The sequence below is a fragment of the Trichosurus vulpecula genome, chromosome 3, assembly GCF_011100635.1.
Source record: "Trichosurus vulpecula isolate mTriVul1 chromosome 3, mTriVul1.pri, whole genome shotgun sequence".
Lineage (NCBI taxonomy): Eukaryota > Metazoa > Chordata > Mammalia > Diprotodontia > Phalangeridae > Trichosurus > Trichosurus vulpecula.
Window position 1 is genome coordinate 16,039,449 of NC_050575.1, and position 27,352 is coordinate 16,066,800.

Here is a 27,352-nt window from a genome sequence, read left to right on the forward strand (position 1 = left end):
GCAAAGCTGTTTGTCAACTTTAAAGGCCTATCGGCATCAGCATCTGCATCTTCTTTTAATTCCTCCCCATGCCCCTTGCCTCTCTCTCTCTCTCTAGCTGCTCTAGCCCGGGGGGGGGGGGGGGGGGGGCTGGACTACAAGTCCCAGGAGTCATTGCGGCGGGGCCGCCGGCGCGCGGGTCTCGTGATGGGCGCTACTTGGGGCGGAGTCTTGCCTCCGCGCCCTGAGCTGTCTGTTTCGCTGTCGGCCGGTGGGGTTGTGCAGTGGGTCTGAGTCACTCGACCGGACCCGTCCCTCTCTCCCGGCTCTCGCCAGTTCCCCCCACACCCCGACGCTCATCCATCCCTCTCGGCCACACACGCACCCTTCTGCTCCCTCGCACACATCCTCCTCCGTCCGCGGCAGCGGCAGCGGCCCCATGTCGGAGCCCGGGGGCGGCGGCAGCGAGGATGGCTCGGCCGGCCTGGAGGTGTCGGCGGTGCAGAACGTGGCGGACGTGGCCGTGCTGCAGAAACACCTGCGCAAGCTAGTGCCGCTGCTGCTGGAAGATGGCGGCGAGGCCCCGGCCGCGCTGGAGGCGGCCCTGGAGGAGAAGAGCGCCCTCGAGCAGATGCGCAAGTTCCTCTCCGACCCGCAGGTCCACACCGTCCTGGTGGAGAGGTCCACGCTCAAAGGTGCCGCGCCCCACCCCGCCCCGGGGGGCTCCCCGATCCCAGCCCCACCTCGCCGGCGCCTCTGGGGGTGCGGGAGCTGGGGATGGGCGCGCCAGTGTGCCCCCCTTCCTCCCCTAAGCCCCCAAGCCGCCGACCCCACCCACCCAGGACAGGGCGGGGCGCTAGGGGCAGCGCCCAGGGGGAGGGCGGAGCCCGCATCCCGGGAAGGGGCACCCGGGCCATGCGGTCCCCTTCGCATCTCCCGGGAGGGAGGGAGGAGCGCGTTCATCAATTTCTGTATCCCGGGTTACCCCGTCTGTCAGCGAGTGGACTAGACAGGGCGTCTGCCGAGGTCTTTTGCAGCCCAGAATTTGCACGGGTCCAGGATCCTGGGGTCCTGAACTGTGGGACCGGGTCTGACTGGGTGACCTCAGAGGCCATTTAGACCAAAGCCAGTCATTTGATGGAGGGAGGAGACTGGGGTCATTGTCTTTCGTCTAAGCTCTCAAAATGGCCGTGTTGGGTGGAGCCTCTTCGTGTTAGGCTGGAGTTTGGGTCCCTGCCAGCTTTATTTAGTTTCCCTTTCCCAGTGGGAGTAGGATTAGGAAGGAATCTGACGACCTGAGAAATTACGTTCAATCAAAAGCCTTGAGAGACGAAGACGACTCCTTTACATCCTAGGATCTATGGTATCAGTTCAATTCAGACATAGTTCACTTCAGCCCCTTTACAGATGGGCACACTGAGTCTCAAAGAAGGGAGACGCCTTGTCCAACCAAGGTCACACAGCTACTTAATGATCCAGAACGGATTAGAATCAATACATGCGCTCCCTAGCAGCATAGATAGCCGAAAGAGCCTTAGGGTTGGTTGCAGGAGAGACCTGGGTTCCAGAACACCACTTTTGCTTGCTAGTTATGTGACCTTGGCAAATTACATAAATCTTTGACCATCAATATCCGCCTGGGCAAAGTATGAGCCATTTCCCACGCAGAGTTGTTAGGATTAGATGAGATATTTGTAAAGTACTTGACAAACCTTGAACACGGATGTAAATGTCACCTATTATTTTGACTGAACCAGCTTCATCTCCACCAATAAACTGTTCAAACTTTTATCTCCAAAAAAAGGACCAGGTTTTCTCAGAGTCTACAGCTTGTGTGATTTCAAGAATTTCATCTTTATGCTTTCAGACCGATCAGTTCTTATTTCTCATTATTATTAGTTACAGAACCCAAGTTGCAAGTCATACTATGCTTTTTTTTCACAAAGCACATTGGATATTTAGTATGTTAATAATGCATTTTTTCCTGTCCCTGAATATGGGCGTAGAAATCAATAGGGCTAGGTTTTTTTGTTTGGTTTATCACATTCTCTTTCTTATCCATAGTCTCCATAATTTGTGTGATAATAGTGAATTATCATTTTGAAATCCCAGTTACAGACCCAAAGAAATTATTTTATCTGCTTCTAAACCAGCCCTTACATAAAAAGAATTTTGGCCTATGATTTGTTAATAGGTTGCTCTCGATCAACCTAGTTTTCTAAATTCTGACTACTGTAACATCACAATTACAGCCCCTTTTTATTTGAATTGTGCCCATTTTTTATAGTATAGAAATACTGATTAGAGAGCATCTTTTCTCCTAAAAATATTTTCCTCAGTATCCCTTCCGGTACAAATCTAAAGTGGTCTCCCTATTCACTTCATTTTTCCCCCTTTCAGGAGAAATGAGCATCCCGACTTCTGTATCAACTCCTAATGACTTGCAGTTTCGAAAACTAGCTCAGTGTCTCAAATATTTGAAAATGAAATCTCACTTTTTTATCTTTAGGAATGGCTAAATTTTTGCTATTAATGCCTACTGTAGACATAATTTTGGTTTTTCCACTTATTGAGCTCTAAACAAAGATTAAATTTAAGTTGATATTTAGAAACAAAAATACCTTAGTCTTTGTTGTAAACCTGTTAGCTCAGATTTCTTCCGCTGGACTACTCAGTGCCTCATCATGGTGTAACTTCCATGATAACCCAGAGAGGCACCTTAGAGTAGAGGAAGACTTCTATTCAAAGCTTATCTCTGTTACTTAAAAGCTCTGGGACTATGGATGAGTTTCTTAACCTCTCTGAGTCTGGATTCCCCATCCATCAAAGGAGGATAATAGTACCTCTAGCATCTGTACTTCATAGGAGTCTGAGACTTATATGACATCCTATCATATATTAAATATGATTATTAATATTAAATATTAAAGAGCTCTTTGCTCTTATGGCTATAAATTGTAGAGTAGCTGCTGGTTCTCAGCATTAAGAGGGAATATCCTCGCTGCAAAGATGAAATCAGATCAGAAATCAAATCAGTGATTGTTGAAGTTCTAGTAAGTTGGGAGAGACATAATAGATGCTAGGCTATTAGGCATTTTTTTTTTAAAAGGGGAGGCTTAAGGGTGACTGTAGCAGCTCTTGAAAATGCCCTCTCAAGTATGTAGGGGTTGTAGAGGGAGGGAGTGCCTACTTGTAGGGATGAAGTAATAAATCTTTTGAAGTACTGAAGTAAGCTTAAAGTTACTTGTAGTGTGAGACAAATGTGACATTTCAGTATTACTTAAGGGGCTTTATTATGTTATATTCTTTTAAGAATTTGTTTTAAAGTTTTTAAATTAAGTTTGAGGTTTTCACAGTTATCAGGACCTAGCTCAATTGGAATACAAATCTGAAAATCTAGGCTTCAGTTAGCATGGAAACAAATCCTACTTGTTCAAACTAACTAAAGACACCAACATTGATACACTCACAAATGTGTTTAAAATTGCTTTTATCTTGTTGAAATGTGTCATTATTAAGTGACAAAAGATCAATACAGTTTTTTTATATCTTTTAAGAAGTTAAAAGATTTAAACTGTTTCTTTTGATGAAACACTGCGTGGATACTTTGAATCTGAGATTTCACAGACTCCTAAGAGCTGATAGGAAACTCAAGAGGCCATCCAGTACAAGCTGTATCGAGAGGAATCTCCCTTGTAGTAAAGCTGACCAAATAGTCCTCTAGCAGACTTCTGCTTGAGAACCTTCAGTGAGGAGAATCCCATTACTTCCTCAGATGGCCTGTTCTCCTCTTGGAGACTTGCTCCAGTGGTTAAGAAGTTTTTTCTGTCATTCTGTCAAGACTAAATCAGCTATGCCACCCATTGTGTCTTGTTCTAGCCAGTAGAACCAAGCAGAACAAGTCAAATCCTTCCACATGAAAAACTTTTAAGATGTTTGAAAACTGTTATCACACCCTCAAGTCTTCTACTAGCCTTAATTCCCCAGTTTTTCAACCAATCCTTGTATGGTATTGTCTCTAATCCATTCTAAGTCCTGATTGCCCACTTCAGAATGAGTTCTAGCTTGTCTGAATTTCATTAAATTGGACCCAGAATTAAGCAGAATGCTTCTGATGCAGCCTGACCGTAGCATAGTGCAGTGGAAAGAGTACTTAGCTTTCTGTGCATCCTATTTTAAGAAGTTGTTGTCTAGGCTATGACTCCTCCATCCTGTGCTTGTGAAGATGATTTTTTTAACCCAAATATAGAACTTTGTTTATTTCTTTTAAATTTCCCTGTATTCAGTTCAATCATACTAGTCTTTTGAGGTCTTCTTAAAGCCTGTGAACCAACTTGTTCATTTTTTCCCAGCTTTGTGCCCTTCACATATGTAATAAGTATACATTTTACAGCTTCATTCAGAAAATAAAAATTTTGAACAATATATGGCCAAGGATAATTCCCTGGAGCACTTGACTAGGAAACTCCCTCCAAGTTGACATTGACCTATTGATAACACTCTTGGTTCTGGCTGCTCTAAATTTCCCTAAATCTATTAAGTGTCATAATTTTTTTTATAAAGATAGCGTGAGAAGCTTTATCAAATGCTTTGCTACTATCTAAATATACTAGATATATAGCATTTCCTGCCTAGTTATCCTGTTGAAAAAGAAAAGATTTGTCCTTTTATTTTTAAATTTTTTTTCTTATTTACTAAGATTTTTTGGACATGGCAAGTCTGGTAGGAGGAGGCCCAAAGTCTGAGAGTGTTGATATAGGGCAGAACAGGCAGGAAGGCAGGAGAGAATCCAGGAAGGGTTGAGTAAATAAGGATATCTTGGGGCAGATTTGATTGCAGGAGAGCAAGACCCCCAGTGAAGTCAGTGACTCCAGTATCAGTACTGTGTTTCAGTTAAAAAGACACTGGACTGCAAGTTTGATAATCAGGATTCTTATTATTCCTGGGTTTTACCAATACTTAAATATCTGAACATAGGAAATTCAGAGTCATTCTAATCTCCTTCTTAGGGACAATTTGGCATGGGGAACGGAGCGAGAGTCACAGGCAGACCTGAGTCTGAATCCTGATTCACATACCCACAAGTCATTGTACTTTCTCTTACCCTCAGTTTCCTCATTACTTTGAAGTCTTCAGCACTTCAGACTTCACCCTGAAGGCATCAGGACAGCAATATGTCTTAGATTTCATGTCTGGGGTTCAAGTTGGGCTTGTCTTGAAGCATTTGCATCAACTTTTCATCTGCCATCTGGGTATCCAGGATCTCATACCTGCTGTTGACCATGGCCCACCTGCATGTTCTTGGATACTCAGATTTGAATTTGAAAGGAAAAGCTAGAGGAGTAGCTAGGGAGAGAAGATAAGGAAAACTTCCAGAGGTCTCAAATAGATTTAAGACATTCTGTGAAACAGGAAAGGGAATGTTTTGAATTAATAGAGTTTTGTGAGTATAGATGAGAAGGAGACTTGGTTTGTGGATTTGTGGGTAGGAAAAGGTTGGGGATGTGGGAGAAAATGGGAAATAAATAAGGAATTGAATGCATGAGGAAGTGGGGAAGCTGCTTGGCATAGCGGAAATATCACTGAATTTGAGGTTAGAAGACTTGGGTTCAGATTCCGCTTCTTTCAGGCGTTGGCCTCTGGAATCTTGGGTAAGGTATTTCATTTTGCTGGACCAGTGTGAGTGAAAGGAGTGCTGTCTTTGATGCTTATTACCTGTGTGACCTTGGACAAGTTGCTTAACCTTCCCAGGCCTCAGTTTCCCCATCCCCAAAGTTAAGGGGATGATCTAAAATCCCTCTTAACTCTAGGTTCTATGATAAAGTAAGAGTGGCTGGTAGGCAAGGTAAATATATGGAAATTAGGTAAATAGTTCCAGTCTGTAATATATCTATCCATAGGTTATTTATTCCTACTTTAAAACCTGTCCTTGCTGGGAAGTAATATAATCCTTTAGGTTACCCACCTTCTTACTCTTCGTTTCAGTTACTACTACTACAGTTCACCCTTTTCACAAGATAACATGTACTGTTGGAGTACTGTCTAATATCACCTTAGCATTAACTCATATTTTGCACAGTGTCCCTGGAAACTAAATCTTGAAATTTGATAAAAGGAAATTTATAATCATGAGTCATTGTAATACATGATACTAGCTTGGCTTTACCGCCTTTGAAGCAGGTCTATAAGAGGGCCGTGGACTTGGGAATTAGAAGGGCTTGGGTCCAGATCCCACCTCCGAACCTCATTAGCTGTGTGACCCTGGGCAAGAGACTTAGCCTCTTTGGGCCTCAGTTTCTTTATCTGTGTAAAATTAGGTGGTTGGATTTGACCTCTGAGATTCTATTAAGCACTAAATAATAATAATGATAGCTATCATACAGGATGGGAAGGTCATATAGGATGGTCCAGAGGCCAATGCCTTCTAACCTCAAATTCAGTGATATTTCTGCTATGCCAAGCAGCTTTCCCATTTCCTTATGCACCCGATTTCCCACTTATTTCCCATTTTCTCCCACATCCCCAACCTTCTCCTACCCACAAAGCAAGTCTCCTTCCCATATAGGTTTGCAAAGTGCTTTACATAGATAGGGTGTCTGGAAAATCTGAGTGTAATTTTTTTGGTATTACAGCTTAAAACTACACTAAGACTTTTGGGACACCCTGTATTATCTTATTTGGTCCTCTCAACAAGCCTGTTAGGATGAGGAAACTGAGGCTGAGAATAGCCAAGGGACTTTCTCAGAGTCACACAGCTAGTTAGTACCTAAGGCAAGTTTTGAACTCAGGCCTCCCTGATTCCAAGTCCAGAACCCTAGTGCCTAAAGCTGTCTGTCATCCTATACCAGGCTTGCCATGGACAAGTGTTACTACTCAAGTCCCAAGTAGTTCCCAAGTGTATCACTAGTCCAGGTAGTGTGGGGATGCTCTGACTAATAGGAGGATCAGATTCAGAGCGGTTAAAGACTTTGATTAAAATTTGTATATTGGATTTCTGTGTATAGAAAAACCTGGTTATTTAGGAGACCCGTTAACAGAATACTTTAGGAATGTACTAGTGTGGAGGTTAACTGCACTGTCATTCTGGAGGCTGTATCCATTGCCTCTTCGACCACCCCCACCCTTTGAAACTGATGTCTGGGGAAGTAATAACAGTAGCTCACAAATGTTTGGATTATAAAGAGCTTTACACGCATCACGTTATTGGAGCCTCCCAGTTACCTCGTGAGGTAAATAATGTAAGCCTATCTACCATCCTATGAAGAAACAGAATCAGAAAGGTTGAGATTTGCCCAGGGTCACGCATTTGGGGGAATGGACCCAACCCTGATGGTCTGAGCCTCTCTCATCTTCCAAATGGAAAGCCCAGTTGGGGCTCAACTGAGAAAATTTTAAGTGAAAATCCACCACTGATAAGATATGCTTAAAATCCCTAATTTCATAATTTATAAACATTAAAGAATTACTTCTGTCCAATATATGTAAAATAACTTATTATGTTTAATCTAGCAAGCTGGTAAAGGTTTTCATAAGTGAATAGGTTTAAGAAATATTATAACTTAAATGAATAAGGAAATCAGTATGTGTCATCTTTGAAGATTATGTCACTGGGCGTATTTTTATGCTGCATTGCAGTAGTCTTATTGCAGAAGTGTCAGTGTTCCTGATGCTCCAGTGACTCACCACTTCATTAGGCCTCAGATTTCCTTTTCCTCTTCTTTAAATGTAGTGTGGCCAAAAAATTAGGAATCACAGAAATGGAAAGTCTTAGCTAGAGGTGAAGTTTGGCTCGCATGTTTTCTCCCAAGTTTTTATTTATATAGCTAGTCAAAAGGGTTTTTTTTGTTTGTTTGTTTTTGGTTTTTGTTTTGAGGTCAGGGTAGGGAAATGCAAATTTATTAAAAAATTTAACTGATGTGTGGAGACTGGTTATCTTGGTTAGTGGATCTATTGACATAGATAATAGAATCCTATTCTATTTAAAATAGAAATGTCAGTTTTCTGATTGATGTTTTCTGTGTGTTCAGAAACGCACTTAGATACACATCTATGGGCTTGCTCTCATCCTAAGAAAATACTTGTTTTATGCTATCTATTCAAGACACTTTTTTTTAAATAGTGGTGTATAATTATTTTTTAAAAATAGATCTTCATAGAGTCTAGTAACATTTAAAGAAAGCATTTTTTTGCATTTATTTTTGAAAATGTTTTTGATACTGAAAAAGGTGATATGTTCAATTCTTTTATGTCATGTGGGCTATGTTTTTTTCATGTTATAGCTGAAAGAAATCCCTTCTTTCATATGTTTGAAAACATATGCTTCATTGATTAACCATGTTGCGTCGGCTTCTTCCTGCATCATTTGTTTTGAGATGATACTATTTAACCTATGATATTTCCAAGAGCAATATGGGGTCCTGTGTCTATAGCTATATTTTTTAATTGTACCTGTGATTTCATTGGGTAGAGAACTCCTGGTGAGCAATGTCCTCTAGCAAAGCAAGTGTGCATGTGCTCTACAGCTTGGAGGGTTGGCTGGAACGCTCAGATGAAGTAACTGGCTTGTACAGGTTCACCCAGTCATTGTGTGTCAGGTTTTACTGACTCTGAAGCCAGCTCTCGGTCTCTTAGAACTCACTGCTTCTCTGTTATGAAATATCTTGGTCTGCATTAACTCTCGCTTGTATCAGCACTTCTCATACTGAGCTATGGAATGTGTGATATGACTTGGGGTTAAATGAAAACATCCCCTCCCTCCATTTATTTATTTATGTCATTCATTTAAACATTTTTTTTGCATTCCAAATTCTTCCCCTCTCCTTGAGAAGGCAAGAAATATGATATCAATTATATATATATATCAAGTCATGCAAAACATATTTTCATATTAGACATGTTCCATAACAATGAGACAAAATGCAAGAAACCTAAAGAAAATGAGAAAAGTATACTTCAATCTATATTCAGGGTAATGAAAGCATTCCAGTGTTAGGAAGTTATAAAAGGGATTGGCCCTTCTCCCAACACAGCATGAGAACCTTTGATCCCAGGGGCACTATTCTATGCCAGCCTGCAGCTCTGACCTCTGCCTTTTGGATTCAGTTCACTAAAATTATTTGCTGTCTTGTGTGATCACTTTTGGTAATGTGCCCTCCCCCACCCCATCAAGGTAGCCTTGTGCCTCTACCATAGAGCCCTGAAAAAAATGGTTGTATTTTTCAGAGATGTCTTCTGGCCAAACCAGTTAGGAAACACTGCCTTGCATGCATGATGACTGATCAGTAACTTTAAAAAGGATATGCACAAGACAGATGGCTCACTTCTTCCAATTAGATATTTTCTTGTTGTTTAGTCCTGTCCAACTCTTCATGACCCCACTTCCAGTTTTACTAGAGTGATTTGTTATTTCTTTCTCCAGCTTATTTTACTAATGATGAAACTGAGGCCAACAGGGTTAAGTGACTTGCTCAGGGTCAACTAGTAAGTGTCTGAAGCCAGAGTTGAATTCAGGAAGATGAGTCTCTGTCCATTGTACCACCTGGCTGCCCTCAGATCAAATGAGAGCATAACAAATCAGAGCAGATCAAATGAAATCATATTTCTAAAGCCCGTAGCACAGTGCCTGGCACATAGTAAGTGCTTTAATAAATGCTCATTGCTTCCTTTGTATTCTGTGTGCACTTCCAGAGGTCCTTCAGTGGAAGTGTTTTTATGCTAATTGATATTATTAAAAAGATTTAAAGTTCTAGTATGCACTTTGCATTTGCTTTATATCAAAAGTACCTTTCAGATGACATACTTGTGAATTTTGCATGTCACTTTAGTTTCCTCATGTGTTCAATGAGGAGGTAGAGCTAGATATTTAAGGTGTCTTACAGTCCAGAAAGACTGTGACTATATAGATATAGTGCCCTATAATTGATGGCGAAACTAAAATTATTCATTTGTACGTAGTCCCCTATTGAAGAGAAATTTCTGTAGAGAGATCTCTATATATAATTGTTGTTTGTATATATTGCCACAAAAAATTTATTTGTACCTTTAGTTAGCTATCATAATTAACCTACATACTGAATTTAACACTTACTAGCTGTGTGACCGCTGGGCAAGTCATATAACCTTGTTTGCCTCAGTTTCCCATCTGTAAAATGAGCTGGAGAAGGAAATGGCAAAGCACTCTGATATAAAACCCCAAATGAGATCATGAAGAGTCAGACATGACTAAAGTGACTGAACGACAACGGTATTTAAGATTTCTTAGGGTAGGCATTCTTTATTTTTTTTTTTTTTTTTGCTTTTTGGCAGGGCAGTTGGGGTTAAGTGACTTGCCCAAGGTCACACAGCTAGTACATGTGTCAAGTGTCTGAGGCCGGATTTGAACTCAGGTCCTCCTGACTCCAGGGCCGGTGCTCTACTGACTGCGCCACCTAGCTGCCCCGGCATTCTTTATTAAGGTCATAAAACTTAGGTCATTTATATGAGCATTTCTAGCTAATGGCTTTTTTAAAAGTATGGCTGGAATCATAAACTGTCAGCTCAAAATTAATTGTGTCTATAATTGCTAACCAAAACTGAAAAAAAAAAATCTGATTTTTTTTTTTTGGAGGGATTTGGGGAAGAGCTTAAGCAAGTCGCTGCTTTCCAGCTCCCTGATTATTTTTTTTAAAAACATTTTTTGTTTTGTTCTGTAGAGGATGTTGGTGATGAAGGTGAAGAGGAAAAAGAATTTATTTCCTATAATATCAACATTGACATTCATTATGGACTTAAATCCAACAGGTGAGTAGGAAAAGTTAAAATGGAATTAAAAGTCATTTATTAAGCCTTTACTATGTTTAAAGTACTGGAATAAGTCCTGGGAATGGAAGTAGAAAACTGAGATAGTCTGTTTTCACTTACTAAGCAACCACTGTGTGCCGGGCACTATGAATAATGCTAAGGGTACAAAGAAAGGCAAGAGACAGCTCTTGCTCTCAAGGAGATAGCACTCAAATAGAGAGACAACATGCAAACCACCATGGACAGAGGATAAACTGGAGATAATCCCAGAGGGAAGGGAGTAGCATTAAGGGGGATCAGGAAAAGCTTCTCATAGAAGGTGGAATTTCAGCTGAGGCTTGAAGGAATACAGTAAGTGGAGATGATGAGAGAGACATTCCATGAATGGGGGACAGACAATGAAGAGGCCTGGAGTCTGGAGATGGAGTGTCTTATTCAAGCCACAGCAAAGAAGCCAATGTTACGGAATGTCAGAGTGTGTATTTATATGTGGGTGGAGTGGGGAGAATAAGATGTAAAAATCTTGGAAATACAGGAGATGGTAATGAAAATGCCAGAAAGAGGATTTATATTTGAACCTGGAGGTGGTGAAGAGCCGTTGGAGTTTATTGAATAGGGGGTGACATAGATCTGTGCTTTGGGAAAAATTCAGCAGCCGAGTGGAGGATGCACTGGAGTGGTGAGAGGCTTGAGGCAAGGAGACCCACCAGCAGGCTATTGCAGTCCTGGTTTGAGGTGACGAGGGCCTGCACTAGCAACATCAGAGGAGAATAGAGGGGTTATCCAAGAGATGGCCACAGATTAGATATTGGAGGGAGTGGGAGTGAGGAGAGAGAGGAGTTGAGGGTGAGGATACTTGGGTAGCCAGCTTGGGTGACTGGGAGGATGGTAATGCTCTCAACAGTGGCAGGGAAGTTATGAAGAGGGGAGCTTTTGGGGGGTGGGGGAGAACATAATGAGTTCAGGTTTGGTCATGTTGAGTTTTAGATGTCTACGGGACCTTCCGTTCGCATTGTCCAAAGGCAGTTGGAAGATGAGAAGGAGGTCAGGAAGCAGGTTAGAATTGAATAGATCTCAGAATTACCTGCGTGGAGTGAATAGTTGAGAGGGAGCTGATGTGATCACCAGATGAAGCAGAGTGGGAGAAGAGGGCCGAGAACAAAGCCCTGGAAAGATAGCCTCCATTAGCAGATGTGACCCGGCTGAAGAACCGGCAAAGGGGGTTGAGAAGGAAGAGTCAGACAGGTAGGATGAAAACCAGTAGTGACATAGAAACCTAGAGAGAAGAGGGTATCAAGACGAAGAGGATGATTAACAGTGTCAGAGGCTACAGAGGGGTCAGGAAGGACAAGGATTGAAAAAAAAGGCCACTGAGATGTGGCAGTTTTAGAGACTATTAGTAACTTTGGAGAGAGCAGTTTCAGATGAGCTAGGAAGCCACTCTGTAGAGTTAGAAAGAGAGAGAAAGGGAAATGGAGGCACTGATTGTACCTGGCTTTCAGAAGGAAGGAGAGACAGGGGATGATAGCCTTTGTAGGTGGTGGATCAGATACGGGTTTTTTGAGGAAGGGGAGTCATAGGTATGTCGGTAGGCAGGAGGCGAGCAGCCAGTTGACAGGGAGAGACTGAAGGTGAGTGAAAGAGTGGGGATGTTAGAGGGGGCATTGTCTGTGTTGGAGAAGATGTGCTGGCATGGTATTGCTTGGGCAGGCAGAGGGGTTTCCTTGGCAAAGAGGAGGGCCACCTCATTGTGTGGAGAGTGAAAGAGGAGGTGGTGGTAGAGGGTGTCTCAGTGATGTGAGATGAAGAGGGAAGGAGGAAAAGGGAGCTTTGTGAATGGGTGCCATTTTGTTGTTGTTGTTTTTTGGGGAGGGGGGCAGGGCAGTTGAGGTTAAGTGACTTGGCCAAGGTCACACAGCTAGTACATGTGTCAAGTGTCTGAGGCCGGGTTTGAACTCGGGTCCTCCTGACTCCCGGGATGGTGCTCTATTCACTGTGCCACCTAGCTGCCCTGATGGGTGCCATTTTTAAGTGAAATATGAGACGGGTCTCAGCTGAGAGGGTGAGCCATGGGAAGTTTGAAGAAGGGTGAGAAGGTTGAGAAGAGCCAAAGTGAATCGATTATCAGGATGCGTAAAAGGATTGCCTTGACACAGTGAAAAGGCCCAGTTGAGATTATGTCACATAGATATGTAGCTTATGCAGTCACCATGTTCTTTCTAATGGGGGAAATAACACATATAGGCTGGAAAAGCCTGGTAACCTGTAGGCAACCTGTAGTGGCAAGGAAGATGGTAAGGCTTGGTGGTCTGGATGGTAAATGATACAGTTTGGCGAGCATGTAGAGGAGAAGTTTGATATCTTTAGTGTCATTTCAATTGATAAAACTACATTCAGTTCTAATGTTGAACAACTTAATACCAAAGAATTTGGAGTGAATCATTTTTTCCAGTTCTTTAGTAGCTGTGGTTGCTGAAAAAGTGGGAGCAGCAGTGTTGGCAGAAGCATTTGCCGGGGCCGTGTCTCCACTGGGGTTGGTCCTCTGGATGACTGTGGGTGGGGTTGGGTTTGTAAGTATGGCCAGTGGCCTTGGGAGGATGCTGCTACTCATGGGCCTCTGGGATTTGGGGTCTTAGGGGAGGAGTCTGAGGTGGTGACATTGGAGATGGTTTCTGCTACTTCACTTATGTTACCTCCTTTTTCTCTCTTGGGGTCTATTAGACAAATAATACACAGGAGGTGCTGGAGGTTTGGACTCCAGCCTCTAACGGGTTCACTCTTGATCTGGTCAGACAGGAAAGACAGCTTCAAAAGGGTTAATAATAAGCTTTATTCTAGGATAGTCTTCTCTAACACAGTATTGCTGATAATGGAAGCACTACAAACTCCTACAGCATTTCCTAATCACCCTTCTCACAGGGACTGGTGAGGAGGGGGGCAACTACCCCTGCGTCTAGATGGGGCCAGTCGAGACAGGCACAACTTGTGCATTCACCCCTAAAGGGTTCCCCTAAATCCCCTCAAGCCTCCATGGGGGCCAGTTGAAGGAAACACGGACTCCCCCTCCCAAGCCTTGATGGGAGCCAATCAAGGCACAAAGCATTCCAGCTTGCGCATTCAACCATAAAGGTTCCCAAACTCACTAACCAATGCCCACCTGTTTTATAGGGCATCTGACAAAGAAGGCACATTGCCAACAATAGCCTCACAAGCTTACATCACCTCATCCCTATATCTCACTGCTCAGTCGCAGTGGATGTTTACAGGTTCAGCACACGTTTATATTATTTATCCTTATATAATGCTGCGCAAGCGTGGTGGAGATATTTCGAACCATCGGCCCGGGAACTCATATCTAATACCTGGGAAACAAATTGTTATAGCCACGGATCCTGGGAAACTGAAGTGGTTGTGGCTATAGATCCTGGGAAACTGAACGCTAAGGAATGATAACAAAAATCCACTTTACGCACAATAAAATCCACTGTAGTTACACTAAAATTCCCCTTACTCACCCCCTAGTTTGTTCTGGCTTAGCTGAGTTTTTCCACTTGCTGCTTGGCTGTAGATGGGATGGCGCTGTTCTTCCATTTAATGCTAAAGGTGCATTTCACTCGGGGGAGAGAAAGTAGCTCTCGATAGTCACCTTTACCCCTTAAGATAAGTACAGCAAAGTAATAAGAAGAAGGCTTTCTGTGGCAAAACTGATTTTCTTTGTAGGTCCCAGCCCAAGTGACTGTTTGACACGGTATTGAATCCTTAGAATAAAATGCAGAGGCTGGCACATGCAGAGGCTGGCACATGCAGAGGCTGGCACATGCAGAGGCTGGCCTGGGCGCCGAGAGACTTTGCGTTCACAGTGCTTTCTGGGTGGTTGTGGTCCTCAGGGCATCCCTGAGACTGGCGTTCCTTTTACTACAAATGAAAGGTTCAAATTGACATAGTGGGTTAAATAAAGTGCTTTAAAAACCAGCGATAATCACCATTCTGGCAGCATTTATTGAGCGTTTACTGTGTGCCCGGCACCGCACCAAGCACTTTTCACTTATTATCTCAATTCTATCCTTAGAACAACCCTGAGGAGAAGGCACTGTTATTAGCCCCATTTTACAGATGAGGAAACTGAGGCAAACACAGCTAGTAAGTGTCTGAGGCTGGATTTGAACTCAGGTCTTCCTGACTCCAGGCCCAGCAGTCCATCCAGTGTGCCACCTAGCTGCCTCTCAGTTTAAGATCCATACGGTATCACGGGTGCTCTCCACACTTGGCATAGTTAGCGCTGTTCTGTTTTATGGCCGCACGATAGGCCGTCAGTCTGGGTCAGAGAGCACACAGAATGCTTGCTGCTAGTGGAGGGTGGGTAGGGAAAGTTTAATTAAGGAAATGCATCACTGTTTAGTAGAGGAAACTCAAAGGGCGTGCCCTTCTGACAGGTTAGCTCAGATCGATCATTCGATCTGAGCAATTGTGCATTATATATTTAAGGGTCTTTGTAGCTGTTCTTTTTTAATTATAAACTGATAGATGTGTAAAAAAAAAAAAGCATGAAATTTCATACTCAAACAGAAAAAAAGGTTGTATTGATTGTTACATGTGGTTTTTTGCTTATGTGTTAAATTTAACAGTTATATCAACAGTGCTCTTTTTGGTTTACCCTTTGACCTTTCTTCTCTCTTCTGTGAACTCTTAAGCATTTTGTTAACATCCTTTTCTTATTTTTTGGGCATCATTCACCAGTTCTTTATCCTTATAACTCCCTTCCCCCATTGGCAACAGAAGCTTTCCATTGTAACAAAAACGGTCAAAGGAAACAAATCCACATGCCACATGTTGGCTCTGTCCAAAAATATATGTCTCATTCTGTATCTCTAGTCTATTATATTTCTGCCAGGATGGGGAAAACATGATTCCACTTTATTCGTCTGGAGTCATACTTGGTCATTACATTGTTCAGAGGTCTTAAGTCTTTCAAAGTTGTTTTTAAATTTTTCTACTGGTTCTTCCCTCTTAACTCTGCATCAGTTAATATTTTTATGCATATGGGTCCTTTCTGCCATTCTTTGATCTCTTAGATATATGCTAACTTGTGGTGTCACTGGGTCAAAGGGCATGTACAGTTTAGTAACTTTTGAGGTATAGATTCTAATTGCTTTCTGAAGTAGTTGGACTACTTTTCAGCCCCATGAGCAGTGTTTTACTGTGCCTGTCCTCCTACATCCCCTCCAGCAACTGTCAGTTTTCTTTTTTTTAGCTTTGCTAATCTGATGGGTTAGGTGTGTATGTGGGGGGGGGGGGGGGGAACAGAACACCTGAGAGTTTTAATTTACATTTCTCTTTATAACCAGTGAGTTGGAGCATTTTTTTCATGTGGTTGTTAGGAGCTTGTATTTTTTATTTTGAGAATTGCCTGTTCATATGTTTTGAGCATTTTATTTACTGAGAATGGTTGTTATGTTTAACTAAATTGAAACATGATAAAATAAATGTTTTTCTTCTATTTCCTTTTTAGTCTGGCATTCATTAAACGTACTCCAGTGATTGATGCCGACAAACCAGTATCTTCCCAGCTTCGAGTTCTGACACTGAGTGAAGATTCTCCATATGAGACATTACATTCTTTCATTAGCAATGCAGTGGCTCCATTTTTTAAATCCTACATCAGAGAGTCTGGCAAGGCCGATAGGTAAAAAAAAATCTTTGGTTTATTTGAGATATTAAACAGATTTTACTAAGATTGTTACATTGGAAAGAAGCAGAAAATTATGTAAGCTACTTACAGACTTTGGACATGTTTTGATTTTAAGATATTTTCTGTCTTTTCAGGGATGGTGATAAAATGGCTCCTTCAGTTGAGAAAAAGATTGCAGAACTTGAGATGGGGCTTCTTCATTTGCAGCAGAATATTGAAATTCCAGAAATTAGCTTACCAATTCATCCAATTATTACAAACGTTGCAAAACAGTGTTATGAACGTGGAGAAAAGCCAAAGGTTACAGACTTTGGGGATAAGGTTGAAGATCCAACTTTTCTAAATCAGCTGCAGTCTGGAGTCAACCGTTGGATACGAGAAATTCAGAAAGTAAGGAGGCAGGAATGAATATCGAAAATGTTTGCTCTACAAAATGTAGTTTGAGGAGAACAGGCCTACATTTTTCTCTTACCCTTTTCTCCAAAAGAAAATATTAATGCTGTGATTGAGGATTATTTTAGCCCTTGGGTGAATCTGATGGCTTATATTTGAAACATTAAGATAAACAATGATTTGTTTAGGATATTTGGAGATACAGTTGTAAATTGTTGAAAAAGTGATAGCCTATAGGGATACGTGGCATTTCAGAGTTGGAAGGGACCTCAGCAGCCACCTAGTTGAACACATATCCCAAAGAATGCTTACTTCAACAAGCCAGTCAAATGACCACCTAGCCTCTCTTTGACCATTTGACTAGAATGGAAGCCATTTGAAGGCTTCCAGCAAAGAGGAAGCTGCTGCCTGCGGAGGAGGCAGCCCATTACACTTGTGAATAGCTTCACACACAGTTGTCAGGAAGCTTTTCCTGAGCATCAGATCCATTTTTACCTCTTTTCCACTTCTGCCCTTTGCTCCTTGTTTTCTCCTTTGGAAGCAATAAACAAGTCTAATGTTTTTTTTCCACATGACAACCTTTTAAATACTTGATAACAGCTATTACACCTCCTTTGAGGCTTATCATCTCTAGGCTAAACATCCCTGGTTCCTTCAGCCAGTCCTCTGGTACAGACACAAGACTCTTTACCATAATAATAATGATAATAGCTAACATGCGTATTGCCCATAGCGTTCCAGGCACTGTAGAAGTGCCTTAGCATTATCATCACATAACAACCCTAGGAGGTAGGGGCTACTATTATCCCCACTTTATAGAGGAAAAAACCGAGGCAAACAAAGTGACCTGCCCAGAGTCACACAGCTAGTAAGTAAATGCTGAGGCCAAATTTGAACTTGGGTCTTCCTGTCTCCACGCCTGGTACTCTATCCACTGTGCTACCTACCTTGGTTACACTGCTCTAGACACTTTCTAGCATATTAATATCTTTCCTAAACTGGCATCTAGAACCGAGCATAGTATTCCAGATGTAGTCTAATCAGGGTATAGTACAGTAGAACTATAAATCAGCCTCCTTATTCATAGGAACTTAGAGGTACAAAGGACCTTATTCTTGGAAGCCCTCCCTCTCCCTGTGGCCTGAAGACACAGTTAGCTTTTTTAGCTTCTGTATCATTCTATTGACTTAGATTGCACTTGGAACTGGCTAAAACCCTCAGGTTTTTTTTTTTTAAAGACAGACTACTGTTTAGCAACTTTTTTTTTTTGTCTCATACTTGTAAAGTTGGTTTTTTAAAACCCTATTATAAGACTTCACATTTTTCCCTATTAAATTCCATCTCATTAGAGTCATCTCAGTGTTCAAGCTTGCCAGTATCTTTTTTGGATCTTGACTTTGTCACCCTCTATATTAGCTATCCCTCTTAGCTTCGTGCTTTTTGGAAATTTGAATAGTATCCATTCATGTCTTTAACCAAGTAATTAATAAAAATATTAACACAGGGTCAAACCGCAGATACCTTTTATTTCAGTTTTTCTAATTTTTATTTCCAAGTAAAACAACTTTCACTCCCAGTAAAGGAAACCAACTTGAATTGTAAGATTGGGTTTTTCATTTATAGATTGAGGTTTTGATTGTGGTGGTATCATTGATGTGATGTTATGTTTTGTTTATGCTTATTTCTACATATTGTCTTCTCGCATAGAATGAACCTCCTAGAGGGCAGGAACTGTTTGATTTTTGTCTTTGTATCCTTAGCACCTAGAACAGTGCCTGCTACATACTACATGCTTGGTACATTTTTTTAATTGATTAATGTAATATTTGTCTTTAAAGGTGACCAAACTAGACCGAGATCCAGCATCAGGAACTGCCTTACAGGAAATAAGTTTTTGGCTGAACTTGGAACGTGCTTTGTACCGTATTCAGGAAAAGCGAGAGAGCCCAGAGGTTCTTTTAACTCTGGATATCTTGAAGCATGGCAAACGGTTTCATGCAACAGTCAGCTTTGACACAGATACAGGTAAAAAAAAAAAAAGTGCTGAAATCTAACCCGAAGATGATTGACTTGAGTTTTTGGTTTTGTTTTGAATGTTTTATACTAATGATTTTTTGGCAAAGCTTAATGATGTGTTGTGCTTGCTTGCACACTTTTCCCTCTTTGTGTACTTCTTTGGCCATATGGTCTACTTTTACCATAGCTGCCAGCCAAACGTTTGACAGCCTAGGAGTGATAGAGGAAAGGTGATAAGGATAGTCTCCATTTAGAAAACTCAGGGGAAAAAATGGTTTTCCTACTATTTACTCCAATTCCTTTCCCCTCACTACTTTCCGTTTTTTTCCTGGTCTTTCGTGTTTATAGAACTGTCAAGATACGTTTGACTTGATAGTGAGCTGTGCCTACTGGGGGCCTTCTGAAGTTCCAGGATTGATACTTTGTGAGAAAAGGCTGAACAAGAGGCCAAGTAAAAGGCTTGGCCTAGGGTCATGTAGCGGTAAATTCAGAATCAGGACCTGAGCCCCCGTCTTCTGACTTCTGGTATACTGATGCACCATAGTTAAAAGACAGTGATTAACTTTTCTCTATTGTCCTCCAGGTCTGAAACAGGCTTTAGAAACTGTCAATGACTATAACCCTCTGATGAAAGATTTCCCTCTGAATGATTTGCTATCTGCTACTGAACTTGACAAAATAAGGCAGGCCCTGGTTGCAATTTTTACCCACTTGAGAAAAATCAGAAATACAAAATACCCTATTCAGAGGGCCTTGCGTCTGGTGGAGGCCATTTCAAGAGACCTGAGCTCTCAGCTACTCAAAGTGCTGGGTACGAGAAAACTCATGCATGTGGCATATGAAGAATTTGAAAAGGTAAGTCTTAATGCAGTGAGAAACAGTGCTTTAGGGAGATGGAAAAGAAGCTTGTTTTGAAAATATTTCCACCCTTGTTTATACCCTGCTAGGTTATGGTCGCATGTTTTGAAGTTTTCCAGACGTGGGATGATGAGTATGAGAAACTGCAGGTGCTTCTGAGAGACATCGTCAAGAGAAAGAGAGAAGAGAACCTGAAGATGGTCTGGAGGATCAACCCCGCACACAGAAAACTTCAGGCTCGCCTTGACCAAATGAGGAAGTTCAGGCGCCAGCACGAGCAGCTGAGAGCTGTCATTGTCCGAGTGCTCCGGCCACAGGTAAGGTTCTAATCCCCAGTCATTGGAAGCATTAGTTTGTGCTTTTTCTGTCAGTTTTGCTCATGACTCGCCTCTACTAAATGTGGTTGCTAGAACACACTTAAACACAGTTAAGATGGTTTTTTAGTCCATAGCTTTTTTTTATAATAACGCCAGCTCCAAATACGTTCCTTCTTCCTCTCTTCCCCAAAGAGTCCTCCCTTGAGGCAAAGAATAAAAAAGGAGAAGAAAAGGCAATTCAGCAAAACCATCCAACGTATCCCTCAAGTTTGACAGCATATGCATTGTTCCATATTCATTGTCTCTACCTCTGCAAACAGGGGGAGGAGGTATATTTTCTCATCTCTTCTGCAAGGCGTCTTCTTTCTTGTTTTCTTCCTCTTTTTCTCTCACCCTCCACCAAATCCCATTTCTTCCACTCAAACCAACCTCATCGTTCATTACTTCCTGGAACAGATAGAGCTGCTCAATGATCACCTGCACATCCTTGCCTCCATACCTTCTACATGTATTAGTATTTTCTGAAACTCCTGACTCTTTTCCACCAATTCAGAATCTAGTTTAGTTTAAAACTCACCTTCTGGGAGCATTTCCTGATTGATTTCACTTTCTGCTTGTAAGCAGTCAAATACTTAAGTAATTGGTATTCTGTGGTGCAGAGTGCTTGCAGTTATAATTGGTGTGCTTTTAAAAAATTGCTTTATAATGCTAAGTAGTGGGTCACATTTTTCAGGTGTTTAGCTGGATTATAATCTGTAGAGCAGGGCTCACAATATGCTCTTTTAGCATTTACTATGAGGATTAGTACGTGTCAGGTCAACAAGAAATTGTTGACTGACAAATGAAGAAAAACAAGTTTTTTTCTTGATTTATAGAAATCTAATTTAAGTTTTACTAAATTATTTTCACCTATTAAGTTTATGCAAAAATCTGAAAATAGTCTTTGCAATCAACCTTATGTTTTATAATCCGTTTATATGGCCTCAGTGGTAGTTTTGGGGATGTTTAGTTTGTATACTGATACAATTGTTGGGTTAAGCAATTACTATAGAATTTTAGCATTAAAATACTGGAACACTTTCTCCCCAAAGTAACCAGAACCATTTGGAATTGCTCTGGAGCACAAGAGCTGTCTTCAGTATATACCTCATAGCTGATCTTTAAAATTTAGATTTACCTAAAGGATAACGAAAAGCTAAATATTGAAAGCATAGGTTTGTGCAGTTACCTGGTTTGTAAGCAGAGGAATTTCCTATTTGTAGTAACCCTTTTTGTATTATTTTGTTGTGCTGTGGTAATGACATGTTTACATTAAGAGGAACTATTTCATTGGCATGGTGGGGAGTGTCTCTCTATGCACTGTATAAGCCCAGTGAAATTCAAACTTCTTAGATGGTTTTCCTGCACGTTTCCTCTTCAGGTCACTGCTGTGGCCCAGCAGAGTCAAGGAGATGTGCCCGAGCCCCCGGATATGAAAGTAGCCGAAGTTCTTTTTGATGCTGCCGATGCTAATGCTATTGAAGAAGTGAACCTTGCTTACGAGAATGTCAAGGAAGTCGACGGACTAGATGTTTCTAAAGAAGGTACAGAAGCTTGGGAGGCCGCAATGAAGAGATACGACGAGAGGATTGACAGGGTAGAAACCCGAATCACTGCGCGCCTCAGGGATCAACTTGGTACAGCAAAGAACGCGAACGAAATGTTCAGAATCTTCTCCAGGTTCAATGCGCTGTTCGTCAGGCCTCACATTCGTGGCGCCATTCGTGAATATCAGACACAGCTGATCCAGCGTGTGAAGGACGACATTGAATCTCTTCATGACAAATTCAAGGTTCAGTACCCTCAGAGTCAAGCTTGTAAGATGAGCCATGTGCGGGATTTGCCTCCGGTGTCTGGGTCCATCATCTGGGCTAAGCAGATTGATAGACAGCTTACTGCCTACATGAAGCGGGTTGAAGACGTCCTGGGCAAAGGTTGGGAGAACCACGTTGAAGGTCAGAAGCTCAAGCAGGATGGAGACAGTTTCCGCATGAAGCTCAACACTCAAGAAATATTTGATGACTGGGCGAGGAAGGTGCAACAGCGTAACCTTGGCGTTTCTGGTCGTATTTTCACCATTGAAAGCACTCGGGTTAGAGGCCGAAGTGGAAATGTTCTTAAACTAAAAGTTAACTTCCTTCCTGAGATCATCACACTTTCAAAAGAAGTTCGGAATCTCAAGTGGCTTGGTTTCCGCGTTCCATTGGCGATTGTGAACAAGGCTCATCAGGCAAACCAGCTTTATCCGTTTGCTATCTCTCTGATCGAAAGTGTCCGTACGTACGAGCGGACGTGTGAAAAAGTGGAGGAACGCAATACCATCTCCCTTCTGGTGGCTGGCCTGAAGAAGGAAGTGCAGGCGCTGATTGGAGAAGGCATCGCCCTGGTGTGGGAATCGTACAAACTTGACCCGTATGTGCAGCGGCTGGCAGAGACTGTCTTCAACTTCCAAGAAAAGGTTTGTTTTGTCGTAAAAATAATTTGACAAGTGTTTTAAAAATAGGGACCAATTGCCAGTCTGTGAAATCCATAGGATCTCGTACATGTTTGTCAGGGGCTGAGGCAGGCAGTGTGGCAGTGGATAAACAGTCAGCCTCAGAGCCAGAAAGAGTTGGGTTCAGGTCCAGCCTTTGACATATGTTGTCTGGATGACCCTGGACAAGTCACTTAGCTTTTGCATGCTCTGGGTGACTCTCTAAGACTGCAGGTTTCAGTGAAGGTGCTGGTCCCCATTGGTAAGGGAATTTTCCTTACCAGGGAGTCCCAGTACTAATGAGCCCAGAGTGCATCCCCATCCCTGTCCCTTTGTCAAGTATTCTAGGGATGTGTTAGATGTTTTAACAGACAAGATAGCTACAGTGTTTTAAAGCTTTGATACTTAATTTCTACTGAAGATAAATCCAGAGTGTGTTAGGGCTGGTTTTAACCAGTGCGTAATGCTGAAAGTGGAGCAGTGGAAGAAAAATTCTCTTGATTCAGACTGTTTAAGGATGCTATCTTGGTGATAAGAGTTAGAAAAGAAATGCGTCACTACACATATCTAGCACTGAAACTGAATGTGTATCATCAGAAATTGACATTAACCTCCTTTGAGTGTTTGGTTCCTTTCTACTCCTATTATGAGCCTGCCAGTAAAATTACTCAAATAACCAGGGAAAAGTGAAGGAATTGAGATTGTCGCAACAGACTAAAGTAATGGCTTAAAGTTATATTTATTGCTCTACAGGTGGACGATCTGCTTATCATTGAGGAAAAAATTGACCTTGAAGTTCGTTCCTTAGAAACTTGTATGTATGATCACAAGACTTTCTCTGAGATCTTGAACAGAGTCCAGAAGGCTGTGGATGACCTGAATCTTCATTCCTATTCCAATCTACCCATTTGGGTCAACAAACTTGATATGGAGGTAAGGGATGATTGGGAGTTCCTATAAATTGGTCTTTTTACTGAGAAAAGTAGCAATATTTCCTTTTCTAAGGTTAACATAAGCAGTGCCCAGCATCCAAGATGAGGGTGGGAGGGGACAGCGGTGTCATATTTTGTGCAGAGAGTTCAAGAAGGATGAAGATTTAAAAAAAAAGGCCTTTGGATATCAAAATTAAGAGAGCTTAAGGTACCTTTATAGACAGCCACTTTGGTTGAATGATGAGATGAGAAGTCAGTTTAAGAAGTTGAAGAGTGAGGAAGGGGAGGGGAAGTAGAGGTGACCAGTAAAACCAGTATAGGCATCCCCTTTCCACCCTTTCGTTGCTAAAATGCCTAGAGTTTTTGTTTTGGAAGGTGGGGTGGTGGAAAGGAGGACGTGGGATAAAAAATTGTCCTTGGTTAATAGCATTTCCTTCTCTTTAGATTGAAAGAATATTAGGTGTTCGTTTGCAAGCTGGCCTGAGGGCTTGGACCCAAGTTCTTCTCGGACAGGCTGATGATAAAGCTGAAGTTGACATGGATACAGATGCTCCTCAAGTTAGTCACAAACCGGGTGGCGAGCCAAAGATTAAAGTGAGTATCCCTGGATCGCAGGGACCTTCTGAGCCCCTAACTGATAAGTCTCATTGAGTCTCTTCTTCATGCATGACTTCTGACTTAGCAAATAAGCAAATATTCTTCAAGAAGCTAACATAAAGGCCTACAAGTAGATGACTCGCCTGGCATTTTTCAGAAGAATTTTGTCACTGGTTTAGCATTTTTTAAGCAAAAATGATAAGGATAGAATAGTAGAGATACCACAGTGCTTGTCTGTCCTTTCTTATTCTACATGTCTTCTGCTTTTGGGTGAACGTGAATAATTAATGGGGACCACTACAAAGTGCATTGTAAACCTTAGCTTAGTAAGCTTCATCTAGAAAAACAAGCCAGAAATGTTCAGCAAGGACTTTGGTCAGTGAATCCACTTCCTCTCTTCCTTACCTGCTAGATTTTTTTCTTTTTCCAGCCGCGTGGGTCGAGGATTTGGTCAGGATCGCTCGGTTCCGATCTAGGCTCCAGCACTTACTAGTTGTATTGTAAACATAAATAAGTTGTTTAACCTCTCTGAGCCTTGGTCTTCTCATCTTTATGTCGAGAGTAATAACTTGCATAATCCATTTGGAGTTGTAGTGAAGAAAATACTTTCCAAACATTACGAGTGTGATGTGAATATGAATAGTAGTTGTTCATAATGCTTTCAGCATACTTTTTTGAACATCATGGGCATAGTTCAGTTTTATTCTTATTAGGCTGATTAAAAACTTAGAGATCATGAATAAAGGACCTTGGAGGTCATAATTCATCCTACGTAGTTAGAGACTGAATTGGAATTAAATCGTAGTTGTTGGAAATTGCAGATTTTGAAAGTTAATTTATTAGACTTTCATCAGTGCTTTTCATATGCCGCATACTTAGTGTTGACCAACATTACATGCATGCCCAACCTAATTTATTAGTTCAGTGAAATCCTGTGATTCTTTGCTATTTCTATCTGTTAGTATTTACTGAGTAGGAGTTATTTATTACACTCAGTATATACTTATCGAGTCTCTTTTATGCAACCAGGCTTGTGCAAGGTATATACAAGTATATATGAATATAAAGAAGGGTGAGTGTCTCTGGCCTTAGGTTATTTTTAGTCCTTTCTAGATAGGGGGAAAAACCAAGCAATCTAACAGCATGAAACACTTAGAAAAAAGCAAGATTCTGTCTAACGAAGAACAAGTTTTGTTGTTCTGACTTAAAGTGTTATTAAAATTCAGAGAAGGGAGTGGTTTATGTATGGACATATAACTTCTTCAGGTTTCTTAATCGGCAACTTATTTTTTCTCCAGAATGTTGTTCATGAATTAAGAATAACCAATCAAGTGATTTATTTGAATCCACCAATCGAAGAATGCAGATATAAGCTCTATCAAGAAATGTTTTCCTGGAAGACAATAATACTTTCACTTCCCAGAATTCAGAGTCAGAGGTATCAGGTAAGCATTACAATAACAGTGGTTCCTAAATATTCCATCCTATAACTGACCTCATATGAATCAGCCACTGTTCAAAGGATTCCTATAGTATTTTCCTCTCCAAAAGAGGTCCTGTTAGTCAGTTCATTCTGTAGAACTGCCCAGATTGTTCAGAACTAGAGCTCTATCCAGTTTTACTCAGCATCCCAGAAAATTTTTTTAATTAAAATTGTTATCCCCAAATTACCAAATATCTGTAAGCATGACCATTTCCATATGCAAAGAACAAAAAAGGGGATTGCACTGTGACTCTTTATTGCATATATCTTGGTTTAAAAAAAAAAGTACATGAGAAATTCAGCACATCAGTTCCAAAACTACCCTGCTTCTCTGCGTCTCCCTCTGAACCTCCTTCTATTCTCTTCTGTGCATTAAAAAAATTGCTCCATTGATGCTCTTGCCTTTCTTCTGTTGTTTTGGCATTCCTATCACTAGCCTTCTTCCTTCCAGATACAAAAAATATTTAAAAAAAAAAAACCTCCCCCTTGTAACAACTAAGCATAGTCAAAGCACATCCATGCATTGGCCATGCCTAGAAAACAGGTCTCAATACCTCTAGTTAATCATTTATCTGTCATGACTCATTTTTCTGGTTCCTTGATTGGTCATTACATTTATCAGAGTTCTTAAGTTTTTCAAAGTTTGTTTTTTGCTTTTTTGCAGTGATATAGTCATTGTATAAATAGTTCTCCTACTTCAGCTCACTCCATAAAAGTCTTCCCGGCTTTCTCTGAATCTGTCCTTTTAACTTTTTTCTTTTAAATTTAATGAATGCTCCAAAAAGAACATTTCCTTCTACAAAGTAAAATCGAAAATGAAGACTACATGTGAAATTGCAAATGTTATGTATAGAGTACTTTTTAAAAAGCCTATAGGAAACTCAGCATGTTACTTTCAAACCTTTTCTGCTTGTCCGTTTCCTCCTGAACTTCTTACATATTCTTTTCTTTTCTGTGTATTTTTCTCAGTGCGTCAATGACCCTCTTTTCTTTCACTTCTTTTTTTTTTCAGCAAGACTATCAGTAGCTTTTCTCACCCCCTAAATCCTCCACCTTGAAAAGACACAACCATTCTAGCAAATAAGCACATTCAAACAAAACAAATCCATACATTTGCCATGCTCAAAGACTTATTTTTCATTCTCTGTCTTGTATCTGTTACTCATCTATCATAAGGTGGGTGGCATGTTTCAAAGTCTTTATTTACAATGTTTTTAACTCTGTAAATTGTTATCCTGGCTCTGCTCACTTCACGTTACATCCGTTTATATGTTTTCCCAGGTTTCTCTGAAACTTTCCCTTTCATTAGGTCTTATAGCGCAGTAATACTCTCTTACTTGATCATATTAACATTTGTTCAGCATTTCTTAATTGATGGGCTCCCTCTTAGTGTCCGATTGCTTGCCATAATACAAAGGGCTGGTACGGATGCTTTCTGTAAGTGTACGTCCTTTTTTATTTGGCACCTTTGGCCCATAAGCTCAGTAGTAGTAGCACTGTTTCAGAGCATGTATGGTTTAGGGACTGGGGGCATAGTTCTTTGTTGCTTTCCAGAACGGCTGGACCAGTCCCCAGTTCCACCAGCAGAGCATTAGCACCCCTGTTTTCTGCAACCACTTCAAACAATTATAATTTTCCTTTTTTGTCCTCTTTGCCAATATGATGGATGTGAGGTAGAACTTCACAATTTTAATTTGCATTTGTCTTAGTGTTTTGGAGCATGTTTTCACATAGTTCTTGATGGTATGCTTTTTGTCTTTTGAGATGGGCATTTATCAATTGAGGAATAAATAGTTC

The 27,352-nt window shown here is 41.2% G+C and overlaps 1 protein-coding gene across 2 annotated transcripts in view; it reads left to right on the forward strand.

Moving 5' to 3' along the window:
- The first annotated feature begins 205 nt into the window (after positions 1 to 205).
- Positions 206 to 27,352, forward strand: part of DYNC1H1 (dynein cytoplasmic 1 heavy chain 1) — a 92,702-nt gene continuing 65,555 nt past the window's right edge. For both annotated transcript variants that reach the window (XM_036748812.1, XM_036748811.1), the window contains exons 1-11: positions 206 to 674; positions 10,671 to 10,758; positions 16,268 to 16,441; positions 16,582 to 16,837; positions 18,679 to 18,865; positions 19,440 to 19,711; positions 19,804 to 20,031; positions 21,452 to 22,528; positions 23,297 to 23,476; positions 23,920 to 24,069; positions 25,371 to 25,517. In XM_036748812.1, coding sequence (XP_036604707.1) covers positions 419 to 674; positions 10,671 to 10,758; positions 16,268 to 16,441; positions 16,582 to 16,837; positions 18,679 to 18,865; positions 19,440 to 19,711; positions 19,804 to 20,031; positions 21,452 to 22,528; positions 23,297 to 23,476; positions 23,920 to 24,069; positions 25,371 to 25,517 — 3,015 coding nt within the window. In that variant the 5' untranslated portion in view covers positions 206 to 418. The remainder of the gene's footprint in view (positions 675 to 10,670; positions 10,759 to 16,267; positions 16,442 to 16,581; positions 16,838 to 18,678; positions 18,866 to 19,439; positions 19,712 to 19,803; positions 20,032 to 21,451; positions 22,529 to 23,296; positions 23,477 to 23,919; positions 24,070 to 25,370; positions 25,518 to 27,352) is intronic.